The 14,340-nt window shown below is 28.4% G+C and overlaps 1 protein-coding gene across 1 annotated transcript; it reads left to right on the top strand.

The window, feature by feature from the left end:
- Positions 1–8,205: 8,205 nt before the first annotated feature.
- On the top strand, positions 8,206–12,302 carry LOC145949330 (putative disease resistance RPP13-like protein 1). Its single transcript, XM_083065246.1, has one exon. The coding sequence runs from the start codon at positions 8,248–8,250 to the stop codon at positions 12,058–12,060; it is 3,813 nt and encodes a 1,270-aa protein (XP_082921372.1). The 5' UTR covers positions 8,206–8,247; the 3' UTR covers positions 12,061–12,302.
- The last annotated feature ends 2,038 nt before the right edge of the window (positions 12,303–14,340 follow it).

Raw genomic sequence — 14,340 nt, 5'->3', positions numbered from 1 at the left:
TAGGCATTGGTTTGGTTATGCTCTTTGGTAAGGTTTTGTTAGCGATTGCTCTGGTTATTGATCAACTTTGTTGGAAAGGATTTTGTGATGGTTTGTTCTCTGCCACGGGTGGATGAGTGTTACCTTTTGTTATAATTTGTTGAAAAAAATCTTGAAAATTGTGCTTAATTATCATTGTACCGAAATTAGTTTAGTTAGCCTCTAGGATCTGTTTATATATACTTCTTGAATAAAATAGGAAGAAAAAAGAAATATAATTAACTTATGTAAGTTAATTTGTAGAAATTTTCTTATAATTTGTAGAAAATATTACAAATAAATTTATGTATAACTTAAAACTTTTTTTTTTCTTCTAGAAGTGTTTCAAGAGAAGTTTATCTAGATGGGCTCTTAGGCTTTAGTTTGCTGATACCCTGACAAGAAATTCAGTTTTGCATTCTTCTTGTTCTTGTCCTTGTCCTGCCTGTATTCTTGCTTAAGTGTGTGTTTGCATTGGAGTAAGACGTGAAAAATTATGTGTAACTGGAAATAATAAATAGGAGCTTCTACGTAAATTTACATTTGGACATAGAGAGAAGAAAAAATTGTGTTTAAAAATGAAAACAAGAAAAAATTGTGTTTAAAAATGAAAACCAAACATGCACTAAATTGTTCAATGGAGGTTTACTTTTAGGTAAAGAACATGAGGCATTTCTGATTGAGAAAATGTATAATTCTAAATATTCAAAGCGACTGTCTAGATTACTAATTTAATTAATTTCCAACAACTTTATCCATTATGAATGATATGAGTTGTTGGCTTTTGAAATATGAGAGCTTATTTATTTGGTTTTATTTTTTGCATTGTTATAAAACTCAAACCATAGTAGCCAGTTCAACTGGTGTAACTGGTTTGAGTAGCATGATGGATTGGTTAAGCACAAGAACCAGTGCCACCTGGTGTGATTCTGCTGTTTTTTTTTTTTTTTTTTAAAGAAATGGTGACTCGGCAGGTTTTCAGTAAAGGAGACCAGTCATGCAAGTGCCAGAGTTATTCCTTCTCTAAAGTCTGAATTCTTGATGCATGAACATCAAAGCCTTGAAAAACTTCTGAACATTTCTATTTCTCTGAAATGTATTTGCACTTTGCAGAGGCAAATAGTGCATCCATCACCCCAACTATGCAGCCATTCCACACTTTCTGACTTATGAGTTCTGAAATCTGAGGTAAGAGTTAATAGTTGAGACTGAGTTATACGTGTTCCCTTTCTTTTAATTTCAATGTTTGTGTTGTTCACTTTGTGAAAACACTTGTAGCTGAGGTTAACTATTAAAACACTTGTGGCTGCAGTACGTTACTATTTGATCTTCTTATTTTGAAGTTTCTAAAGTCTCTAAAGAAAAGCGCAAGTGTTATCTCAAAATGTCTTATCTAATTTTTGTTCATTTTGAATTTTTACTTCTAAAATTCTTTGTAATTTTGAGTTTTTCTTCTTAGAAAAATTTGTGACAAATTTTCAAAAACATTAACAAAATAAAATACTCAAAAATTTGCTCCAAAAGAAAAAAAAAATACAAGAAAAAGATACAATATTTTGTGATAAAAGATTATTTGGAACATTTTGTGAAAGAAAAGTCAAATTAAACTTTATCACATTTCATTTAACTTAATGTGTATTTAATTTGGAAGTAAACTTAGTTTTCATTGCTTTTATAGTCTAATTCTTGAACTTTTTTTTTTTTTAAATAGGAATTTTCCTTTGAACTTTTAGCTTTTAAATAATACTTTATTTTTTAGGGGGTGTATTAGATTAGGATTTTAAAGAACTTTTTTAGTTGAAAAAAGTCCTGTGGATTTTAAAAGACTTTGTAAGATTTTCATGACTTTTAAGATTTTGTAGTCTTTTACAAAATTTTTAATCAGGATTTTAATGGATTATGCAAGACTTTTAAGTTAGGATTTTAATGGATTCTACGGGACTTTGTGAACTTTGCAGAATTTCAAAATTTTTTATATAGGATAAGAGTTCAAGATTTTTTTCATACATTCAAATTTAAAGAGTCAAATATAAAAATAATAAAATGATAATAATGTCTGGATAAATAATAATAATATAATAATAATAATAATAATAATAATAATTTTGTAATATTTTGTCGTTTTAAATAGAATTCACTCACATATCTATAATTATATTAGTCATCCAAGCATTAGTATCTTTTCGTTCTTGCTGTTGTGTTTTAATAATAGGTTCAAAATTATGATTTTCATTAAGTTGAAGATGAAGGTTCATCTATCACTACAACTGAAAATTCATCAGAATGACATTCTTTACGAAGAAAGTTATGTAGTGTCATTCATGCTAAAAATTATTCTAAATATCATTTAATTTTTTATAATTTGTGATTTAAAATATTTTATTTATAGTTTTATAAATGATTAAAAAAAATAGTGGGACAACTACCCAACTCTCTTAGTATTGAAGTGGAAATTTACAAACATCAACTAGGAGAAAAAAAAATCTGAAATTTGTTACAGGTACAAAATAAATTTTTTTAAATTTTTAATTGTTTTCAATTATTCACCCATGAAAAAATATTTTTAGTATTGAATTATAAGATACTACAATGTCTTATGTTAATTTTTTTTTTTAAATATAAAAAATCCTAATTTCATAATATAAAAATTAAAAAATAAAATTTATAATAAAAAAGAAAAAAATAATTGTTGAGTTATAAAAGGAGAAAAATAACAATAACAAATTCAAGAGAGAGAGAGATCGCAGCTTTTATACCGAGAGGGTTCTTCCCTAACTAAGATCTATTATTATCTCATTCTACTCACAGAAATCCTATATATAACAAGGTTTTAAAGATTTATAATTGATTATAGAGATCATGATATCAATTTTAGTTTTCACCTTTTACTTTTCTTGACGCGTGTTTTAAAAAGATATTACTACTTAAAAGTTAAAATTTCAAGTGTTTCTATGTTATATAACTGAGGAACAATCTTAACTAAATAGAGCAAAATAGAACAAGTCAATTAAAGAGAACGGAGAGAAAAATAAAGCAAGTTAATGATAATATCATTACCTATAGAAGTTTCACCAAATAAGGGAATGGAATATGAACAATAGTATAGTATTATATATGAGCAGTAGTGCAGTATTATTAACAAGAGGAAAAAAATGGAGAAGACATGAGCATAGAAAAAAGAAAGATGAAAAACTCACTTGAAATTCTTGAAACACTTGAAAAGTTACTTCAAACAATCCTCCAAAATCTCATGAGTTTGGATGTGATTGTTTTATGAATTTGGTATTTATAGATACCACTAAAAAGTCCTTCAAAATTCCTCTAATACAACAATTTTTTAAAATTCCTATGTTTTTTAATACCAATGGATTATTTTTAAGTTGTAAAAAGTTTCAAATGAATACCAATAGATTTTAATTGACTCTCTAAAAAATCTTGAAAATCATGATTGAATACCATTGGATTTTTTTAAGTGACATAAAATCCTGATCGAATACCAACGAACTTTTTTACTCAAAAACAGTCTTTTAAAATCCTATGAAATCCTAAATCAATACACCCTCCTAAGGTTAACTTGAGACTTGGGTACCAACTATATATTCTTAATATGTTTGTAAATATTAAGAATATATTTACTGTAAATATGTTTGTGAATGTATTGATGGTATCTATATTTAAAGTTGATGTATTAATTGTTGTTATTATATTTATTATCATAAAGGGATGGGATGTCAAGGGTTGCAGCTCATTCCCTATAAAATAAGATTGTTCTCACTCCTTGTTGTTTTGGTATGTTTTTGTGTGTTTAATAAACAAGAATCCTCCGTCTTTGGAGAAGTAGGGAGAGATCTAGGTGTGTGGAAACTTTGATACCAATGTGACACCAGGGCTTTGGAGTAGTTAGGGATTATGTTATTTCTTTTAATTTAATTCAATACATTCAAGTTGTAATTTGTTTACCATTATTCCGTTATTTTTATTCTTCAGTTGAATTGAGTTTATCAAGACTTAATGAGTATGAATTGAGAGTTAGGAGTTATTTGTATTTTTAGTTGGTATCACTCTTGAGGGTAGATGCGTGTCACATATAATTATTTGCCAATTTTAAATAACATTATTTAAAATTAAGAATAAACTAGCTACAATTCCTTGTGTGTTTGGTGTTCTTCTTTAATAAGAGTTGAAGTTTCTGAATGTATATTAATGAGATTTGTATTAAATACAATTGCATAATAATGACATAAAACTCTAATTCTTTTTGAAGAACAATATCAATAAAGGAACAAATCGTACCTAAGTTTTGTCATAAAATTAAATGTGAATATCTTAAAATTTGTGAATACAAAAATGATGAATCTCTTTTATATATTGTTATAGATATATAAAAACACGACGTATCTCTTTTTTTTAATTATAAAACTCAACACTTCCATCGCAATTAGCTTGATCATTGATAATGAACAATCTAACCAAATCCCACAATATAAAGATTCGGATTGCATGATTATATATTGTTATTTGGACCTTAGTCATTTTTGGTGAACCAATTTTGAATGGTTAAAATGGAAAACTTCATATTTCAATAAATATAAGAAATACACAATGAGAGGATTCCATGGATATATATGGTTAGTTCTCTCTATATCAACAAGAACAAAAACAAAAAAATTACACAATTAAAAGTAATTTCAAGGGACATTGAATATGAGACATTGTTGCTTTCAAATGTAGGACCTGTACCTTGCACGTAAAAGGTAGGCACTAGGGACTCCATAATAATTTTCTACGACCAAACCCTTGTCACATTTTCATATTTCCATCCATAATATAGTATATAATATTCATATAAACAAACAATACTCATGAAAACAACACACAGAGACCAACACAGCTCCAGAACAACACAGAAAGATCAACACATGCATGAACAATAATACAGAGGCCTAGCATTTAAAGGCTTTCAATATATAGAGAACACTAACCTCAATCCGTGAAAATGTCCGAAAAATGTCCAAATGCTTCAATCCAATTGGAATTATAAGTCCAGAATCAAAAATAGGTCTCGCCGCCGCTCAATATGACCGAAAATGCCCAATGGTCTCGCATTGTTGTAGCCGAAAATTGATGGAAAGGAAAATAGTGTAAAAACACTCGTGCGCATGAAGAAAATGAAGGCACCGTAGGGAATAAAACAACCATTTTACGTTGGGCTAAAAGGGGTCCAACGTAAATATTGAAATCTATGTCGGACTATACTCCTTATTCAACGTAGATTTCAATTTTTACGTCGGCGTGTGATTTTTATATTGAGTGTTTTTATAACTGATGAGAAAATGCTAATGTAAAATGGTAATTTTCCACTAATGAAGGTAGGTTGGCCTAATTGTGAGAGACTTGGTGTTAGTATGCATAGAATCTTAAGGTTTGAACTCTTTTCCTAAAATTAAATGTGAATAATCACTAAGATTGACTTAGTTATAGTAGACTTAGAGGTAATAAGCACAGTGTCATATATTTGAAGCCCGGTACTATTATTGTAATTTTGATGAATAAAAAAATAAACATGAATTGAGTACTATAATTAAATATAAATTTAATTACAATAATAATATTAAAAATTATTTTAGGTTAACCAATCCATAATTTTTTTTATCAGTAACTAATACATAATTAAATTCATTGATATCGACTTAGAGAATTTTATTTTATTTTAATTAATTAGAATCAATCGTTAATTTAATATCAATTATAGTATAACATTTATTTATGACAAACTTTTTTGAATTGAGCTTAAATTACTACACTCAAATGTGCAAAATGTAGTTTGAATTTTATTAAAAATAAAAAAATTAAAAACAGTTAACATAATAAAGTATAATAATTTCATCATATATCCATTATAAATGGTCAGTTATAATAAAATTCTGTTAACTTTAATTTTAAGTGAAAATATATAAGTATTATTATAAATCAAGTATTTTTCACAAATATAAACATAAAGGTGGTGAATATTCATAATATACGAGAGTATAAATTAAAAGAATTTTTTAATTAAAAATATATTAAGAACTCTTTAAAAAAGAATATATTTGATCTTCAGTGATTAATACAATCAATTTCCATATATTAAACACAAATCTCTATTTAACGCAAAAGTATTTTTCATAATTTTCTTTCAATGAGAGATTTTGTAGAAATTTTTTAACTTCTATCTAATTCAATTTCTATTTGTCATAATTATTTATGAATTATATATTAATATATTAAAATAAATTATTAATAACTAAAAATATTTTTTACAATATAAATTATTTATCATAATCTAAAATATAAATTATATATTTAAAAATATTTATATATTAATTATATATATATATATATATATTTTTTAAGTATTGTATTTATTTATATATATAATTTATTATAAATTTTAATTATATTATATATAATAAATATATATGTGTATTACATAGACTAAAATGCTAATATAATTATAATAATTCTTGACAAAATTCGTTATAATTAAGTGTAAATTAAATACAATTAAATAGTATATTATTTAACTATAAAAAAATATATTAAATAATTATTTTAGGTTAAATAATATAAAATCTAAATTTCAGTAAAAACAATAGATAATTTAATTGTAACGTCTAATTATAATAACTCATCATAACGACTAATTAAAAATAGTTTCTTCTGTCAAAATTAAGAGGCGCTCTACTATTTTGTTTTGTGATTCGTTATAAAAAAATATAATTAATTAGTGTAAAAAAGTTTTAAATAATTATTTTAAGTTAGATAATACAAAGTTTAATTTATTAATTGATATCTAATTATCAAATTTTATTATTATAAAATAATTATAGAATTTAATCATAATTAGCTCTAATAATAAATTTAATTCTAATTATAATATATATAACTGTCATTCTTGTAATTAGTTTTATTAAATTAATTATGCATGATTTATTATATTTAAATATAAAAGAAAAATTGTTGGAATTCAAAAAGAATGTGTAAAATAATAAATTAAGACAATAAAAAATTATAATTCTAGCAAGCATTTATCATCTTTGTTACTATTTTTTTTACAAGATCCTTGTAGCTAATTAAAAAAACAAAATTGATAGAATACTTTAAAAAAAAAAAAAAAAACAAACATAATTTTCATATAAAAAAAACAATTTTCGATTGGAAATCCTTAGTCCTCAGCCTCTCAATCTAAAAGGAACTTTGATTATCTAAGTTAACAAGTTCAAAGTAATTGAATGTATTATTATACATGTTTTGATTTATTTATATTAACATAACTTATAAAAGTTTGATGTTGGTGTATTTATAAAAAAAAAAAAAAAAAAATGTTATTCAAAATTCTTTATTGTCATATAACGGTCAAATCTTACTCTTTGTAAAAATTGTGACAAGAGTACAATCTTCCAAGTTATCTTTGAGTATACATCTGGATAGTTTTAATGTCAGTAACTGAATACAAATTGAACTTCAAAAACTTTTACAATAAGGAGATTGACATGTTATTGATCACGAGACTTCTTCGATACATCTTTCTTTCTCAATAAATATATACTCCTAAATATATTACTTTAATTATGATTATGAAGCAAATGAAAAAAAAGTAATACTAATTGAAAATTGAGAAGTCATTTTAGAACTTTTTATATGTTAAAACAGCAAATACTATAAAATGGTGAGTGTGTAAAAATGCAATGACATAATTTTAAAACAATAATTAACGTTCAACTTTGAAAACAACAAACAAATAAGAAACAATAGTTTTTTTTTTTTCGACTTCTGGCTTCTTCTTTTTAATTTTTTAACTTTTGATAATCTCTTAGGGTATCTCGAAAGCTGGAAATTTGTCTGCAATTGAATAATTGAGTTGGGATGGGACCGCATATAGAGTGACCGGTGAGCTGGGTTCCATTTTATTCTCTTCTTTTTTATCACTTCTAATTATCAATTATCAATTACCAAATGCCATACAAGCAACTATTTTATTTTTTAACTTGGTGCTGTTTGTAGAACATACAATGTGAATAGAGTAATAAAATTGTAAAATATTAATTTTCTCATCAGGTCTTAATTAATGGTCTTAATTAATAATTGTATACTAACTATTAACGGGTAACCATGGTTAGCAGCTTGCATTATAAGTTATAAAGAAACATACACTTGTTTGTTCCACACTGCTTTTATTGTTGACTTGCTATGGCTCTTGTGGGAGAAGCTTTGCTTTCAGCTGCTGTGGAGGTGCTCTTGGACAGGATCGTTTCCCATCAGTTCCTACACTTGTTTCGTGGCGAGAAGCTTGACACTTCGCTCCTCAAAAAGCTTAAAATAACACTGCTGAGTGTTGAAGCTGTACTAAATGATGCTGAACAGAAACAATTCACCAACCCTCCAGTCAAGAAATGGCTGGATGAGCTCAAACAAGCTTTCTTTGATGCTGAAGATTTGCTTGATCAAATCAACACTGAGGCTTTGCGATGCAAACTGGAAGCCAACTCTCCGACTCAATCCACTACTCATCAGGTCCTCAACTTCCTTTCTTCTCCTTTCAACAAGTTTCAAAAAGTTATCAATTCTAAAATACAAGACTTGTTTCAAAGATTAGAGCACTTAGCACTGCAAAAAGACATCCTTCAGCTGAAAGAAGGTGTTTCAAGCAGTGTTTGGCATGGAACTCCTACAAGTTCTGTGGTTGATGAATCTACTATTTCTGGCCGAGATGGTGACAGAAAGGAACTTAAGAAATATTTGATGTCTGAGGATGCTGGTGGTTCTAAAATAGGAGTGGTTTCCATAGTGGGCATGGGAGGGCTTGGCAAAACTACACTTGCTAAACTCCTTTACAATGATTTAGATGTACAAGAGAAATTTGATCTGAAAGCATGGGCTTATATTTCAAAGGATTTTGATGTTTGCAGGGTTACTAAAACCATTCTTGAATCTGTCACTTGTAAATCCATCGATACAGATAATCTGAATATTTTCCAAGAGAAATTGAAAGAGAGCTTGAGTCATAAAAGATTTTTGCTTGTATTGGATGACATATGGGATGGAAGCTATGTTGAGTGGAACAATTTAATGGACATTTTTAGGGCTGGAGAAATGGGGAGTAAAATCATCATCACAACACGAGATGAGAGTGTTGCAAAAGCCATGCAAACCTTTTTGCCTATCTACCATCTCACACCTCTTCCTATTGATGATTGTTGGTCTTTACTTTCTAAGCATGCATTTGGAGCAAATAATTGTAGCAAACAATCCAACCTAGAATTAATTGGTAAAGAAATTGCAAAAAAATGTGATGGCTTACCATTAGCTGCAGTGGCACTCGGGGGTCTTCTTCGCACCAATTTATCAGAAAATTATTGGAACAAGGTATTAAAAAGTAACGTTTGGGATTTGCCAAATGTTAAGGTGCTACCAGCTCTACTATTGAGCTATCATTATCTTCCTGCTCCTTTAAAACGATGTTTCTCTTACCTATCAATATTTCCAAAGAACTATGAGTTACAAAAAGGTGTGGTGGTTCGGCTATGGATTGCCGAAGGCATGGTTTGTCAGTCCAAAAGTGACAAAACTATGGAAGAATTAGGTGATGAATACTTTGATGAACTAGTATCAAGGTCACTAATACATCGACAATCACTAAGTTGGAGAGAATACTTTGAAATGCATGACCTCATCAATGATTTAGCCACAATGATTTCATCTTCATACTGTCTCAGGTCTGAGGACCCAATTTCACATGCAAGCTTTGAAAGTGTTCGTCACTTTTCATACAATGAGGATTTCAATAAATTTGATTTCCTTTATGGATCAAAAGGTCTGCGTACGTGCATAGCATTATCTAATTTTTATGCTCTTCATCTATCAAACAAGGTAGTACCTGACTTGTTACCAGTAATGAAACAGCTAAGGGTGTTGTCCTGGTCATGGCATGACAATATCACTGAATTGCCTGATTCTCTTGGAAATCTAATTTACTTGCGATACTTAGATCTATCTCGCACTCAAATTCAGAAATTGCCAGACGCAACATACAAGCTCTACAATATGCAGACCTTGTTGTTGTCCAGTTGTGAGTTACTCACTGAATTGCCTGAGGACATTGGAAATTTAATTTACCTGCGATACTTAGATCTTTCTTACACTAAAATTCAGAGATTGCCAGATGCAACATGCAAACTCTACAATATGCAGACCTTGTTGTTGTCCTATTGTCAGTTACTCACTGAATTGCCTGAGGACATTGGAAATTTGGTAAATCTACAACACCTAGACATCAGAGGGACTAATTTGAAGAAGATGCCTGCACAAATAGCCACACTACAAAATCTTCATACCCTGTCCGACTTTGTCATCAGCAAAACGCCAGATGGATTGACGGTTAGAGAGCTGAAAAACTTCCCCCGTCTACGAGGACAACTTTCCATTTTAAAGTTACAAAATGTTACTGACCCCTCTGAAGCTGCCCAAGCCAATTTGAAGAAGAAAGATCAAATACATTCTTTAGCAATAGAATGGGATCGCGGTATGACTGAAGACACGCAAATTGAGAGGCTTGTACTTGAACAGCTACAGCCACCAATAAATTTGAAGGAACTGAGCATCAGATTCTATGGTGGAAGCAGCTTCCCTAATTGGTTGGGTGATTCTTCATTTGGTAACATGGTGTCATTGTTCATCGATGATTGTTATTATTGTTGGTCATTGCCTCCCCTTGGACGATTGGTTAGTCTCAAAGAACTCTACATTTCTGGGATGAAATCAGTGAAGACTGTTGGTACTGAATTCTATGGAAGTAATTCAACTTCATTTCAACCGTTTCCCTCCTTGGAGATCCTAAGGTTTCGAGAAATGCCAGAGTGGGAGGAATGGAACTTGATTGGAGGTACTACTATAGAGTTTCCAAGGCTATCAAAACTATTTCTCAATGATTGTCCCAAACTTAAAGGAACCTTACCCAACAATCTTCCTTCAATTAGTTTTGAATTATCCGATTGTCCTCTATTGGTTCCAATGGTCTGTCCCCAACTCCGAGAAAACTTATTAACCAATTCCCTTTCCTCAATTTCTCTCAAGTCCACCAACTGCATGGTAGACTTAACTATCTCAGACATTACCTCCCCAGCATCCTTAAGAGATGGTCTGCCCACAACATTGCAATCTCTCACTTTACGTGATTGTGAGAAATTGGAATTCTTACCTCATGATTCCTTGCACAATTACACTTCACTTAAGAATTTGGAAATGCTTAGAAGCTGTTATTCACTGACTTCCTTCACCTTAGGTTGTCTCCCTGTGCTCGAAAATCTTGAGATTTATGGTTGTAAGAATTTGAAATCCATTTCTGTTGCAGAAAATGCTTCCCAGAGTCTTTCACTTCTTCGACATTTGGTCATAGAGGATTGTCCTGAACTCGACTCACTTCCCGAGGGCGGATTGCCCACTCCTAACCTCATTGATTTGATGGTGTCCAACTGTGGTAAGCTTAAATCAGTCCAGCTACAAATTAACACTCTTAATTCCCTTCAACGTTTGATAATCAATGGTCTCCCAAATCTCGAGTCTTTCGCAAAAGAGGGTTTGCCTATCAAGCTACGGTATTTAGATGTCGGTAGACTTGGGGGGAGTTTCTTGACAACAATTATCCGCGAGTGGGGTTTGCAGAGGCTAACTTGTCTTTCAACATTGTTTATTGAAGGTGAAGTTTTGAATGTGCTCATGAAGATGAAAATGCCATTGCTGCCCACTTCTCTTGTGCAGTTATACATATATAATCTTTGTGATATAAAAAGCTTGGATGGGAAGTGGCTTCAGCATCTCACCTCTCTTAAAGAGCTTGTTATTACAGATGCTCAACAACTTGAATCCTTACCTGAAGAGGGATTGCCTTCTTCTCTTTCAAAGTTCAGCATCTGGAGATGTCCATTATTAGAAGCAAGTTGTGTGAAAGGAGGGAAAGAGTGGCCTAAGATTTCTCACATTCCATACATAAATATCAACACATAATTAATGCTGAGGTGAGTAACTTAATAGCTACTTGCTTGGTTTTTGCCATCATGTATTGTATTTTTCAGTTTCCTTACAATGTTAGCTCCATTATGGATTCATGTATAATTTGTTTGAGTGCTTTTGTGGCTGTTGGTATCCTGGGTTTGCTTTCCAAATCTTTGTATCTTTCTGTCTTTTGTTGCTTTATGATTGTACAAACTACGTGCCGGTATATAAGTGAATTATTTAAATTTTGTTTATGTTTAAAGTATCTTAAATAATAATTTTATTAGGTTTAATTATCCTCATGATTTTTTTAGTTTCGTGTTCATCTATTGGTAAAGAGACAATAATATAAAATGTATGAAATTATAAAAATAAAAAAATAATAGTATATATATAAATTAAAATGATACGTTTTTAATTAGAGATTAAAAGACAAAGTTCATAAAACTAAAAGGACAAAAATGATAAACCATTTTATATATTTAATGTGTCAATTCATGTGTAACTTACTTTGTTTATAATTAAGTTTATCCTTAAATATATTTTTAATTTCTCAAATTTAGGATAAATTTATTTTTGATCCTTCAAATTTAAAATTGATATTTTTAATTTTTATAATTTTTAAAAATCTTATTTTAGTTCTCATGTTATCAATAAAATATCAAAAAGTAACAGATTGAAATAATTTTACAATATTAGTTTGTTTAGACTAGGGATACTAATAAATAGATTTGATACGACAATATTTGATAGATTCTTTAATAAAATTTGTGTATAAGGATTAAAATAAAATATTTTTGAAATTAAAAATCTAAAAAAACTAGTGTTAAATTTAATAGATTAAAAATAAATTTATTTTAACTTTGAGAAATTACAACAATAATAGCCTAACATTTAATTACTTAGCATAATTTTATATTATATTTCACAAATATTTTCTATCTTTTGGCGAAGTATTATAAAAATGATTTTATTATTAGAAGTTTTAAGATATGTAAGAACAATTTATTTTTAATGTATGAGAAAGCTATATTCTATTAGTCTCCCAAAACATTTAATATTTTAATATCTACATTTTGAATATATATATATATATATATATATATATATATATATATATATATATATATTGTTAACTATTACTAATATTAAATTTACATTTATTTTATTTGAGAGTATAATATTAAATTTTATTAAATTCTTTTTTATCACTTCTAATTATCAATTATCAATTACGAAAGTAATTGACGCCATACAAGCAACTATTTTATTTTTTAACTTGGTGCTGTTTGTAGAACAGACAATGTGAATAGAGTAATAAAATTGAAATTTTAAACATATATTAATGATTTAATAACTAATAATTTGATAAATTTTGTAAAAAACAAATAATCTGATGAATAAATCATTAATATTAAATTAAAAAAAAGTTACAAACAAATTTTAATACGCAATTCATCGTTATAGAAGCAAGAATTAAATAATTAAAAAAAGGGTAATTAGTGTGTCTATCTCGAGATGAGTGTGATGATTTATATATTGTAGTACCATTATAATGTATTAGGTTCCAGCCAAAACAACCTATTAAATTGTTCCCAAACAACAGTTTTTGTTTTTTTTTTAAGTGATTCTCCACCTTGTATTGTCAACAGCTTCTTTTGGAATTGAATTGAGCATGTTATTATAAAAAAAATAAAATTAAAAAACAAATATTTGTTCCCTAACAATAACAATATTAAAAATAAAAACATATTATTACCGGAAGAGTTACAAAAACAAAACACCAAAATCCAAAATCACTTTTAGTTAAGGGCTTAAATGTTAAAAATTAAACAAAAATAGTAGAAAAGATTAACTAATAATCGAATTTGTAAGCTTACTTACTTAGCGTACCATGTCAGCATTAAGCAACTCAAACACAAATTTACTCTAATAGTAAGAAACTTTAAGAAATTTAACTTATAGAATTTTTTTTCTAATCATTTATGAACCAAATTTAAATTTTTATTAAAAATGATAATTACACTATAATGAAAAAAAATAAATTAAGAGAAAAAATATACAATAACTAGATATTAAAAATAAAATAAAACAATATTAAATACATAAACATTATACGAAATTAATTTTCATCATTATTATTTCTGAAACGTTCCCAAATATGTTCAATAAGATCTGCTGAAAATCTAGTAAGGAACAGTTGCTTGAGGAAGTAACTCTCTCTACTTCAAGCAACTCATGTTGCCACGTCAGAGTTCTCCATTGACAAGAAATCAGGGCTAAAGTTGCTTC

Source organism: Cajanus cajan, chromosome 10, assembly GCF_000230855.2.
Source record: "Cajanus cajan strain Asha chromosome 10, NIPB_CcT2T_4, whole genome shotgun sequence".
NCBI lineage: Eukaryota > Viridiplantae > Streptophyta > Magnoliopsida > Fabales > Fabaceae > Cajanus > Cajanus cajan.
Note: the sequence above shows the minus strand (reverse complement) of the source record. Positions and strands in the feature narration are given on the sequence as shown.

Excerpts from the sequence above, each read along its gene's own strand:
- LOC145949330 (XM_083065246.1), top strand. The coding sequence starts at position 8,248 with ATGGCTCTTGTGGGAGAAGCTTTGCTTTCAGCTGCTGTGGAGGTGCTC.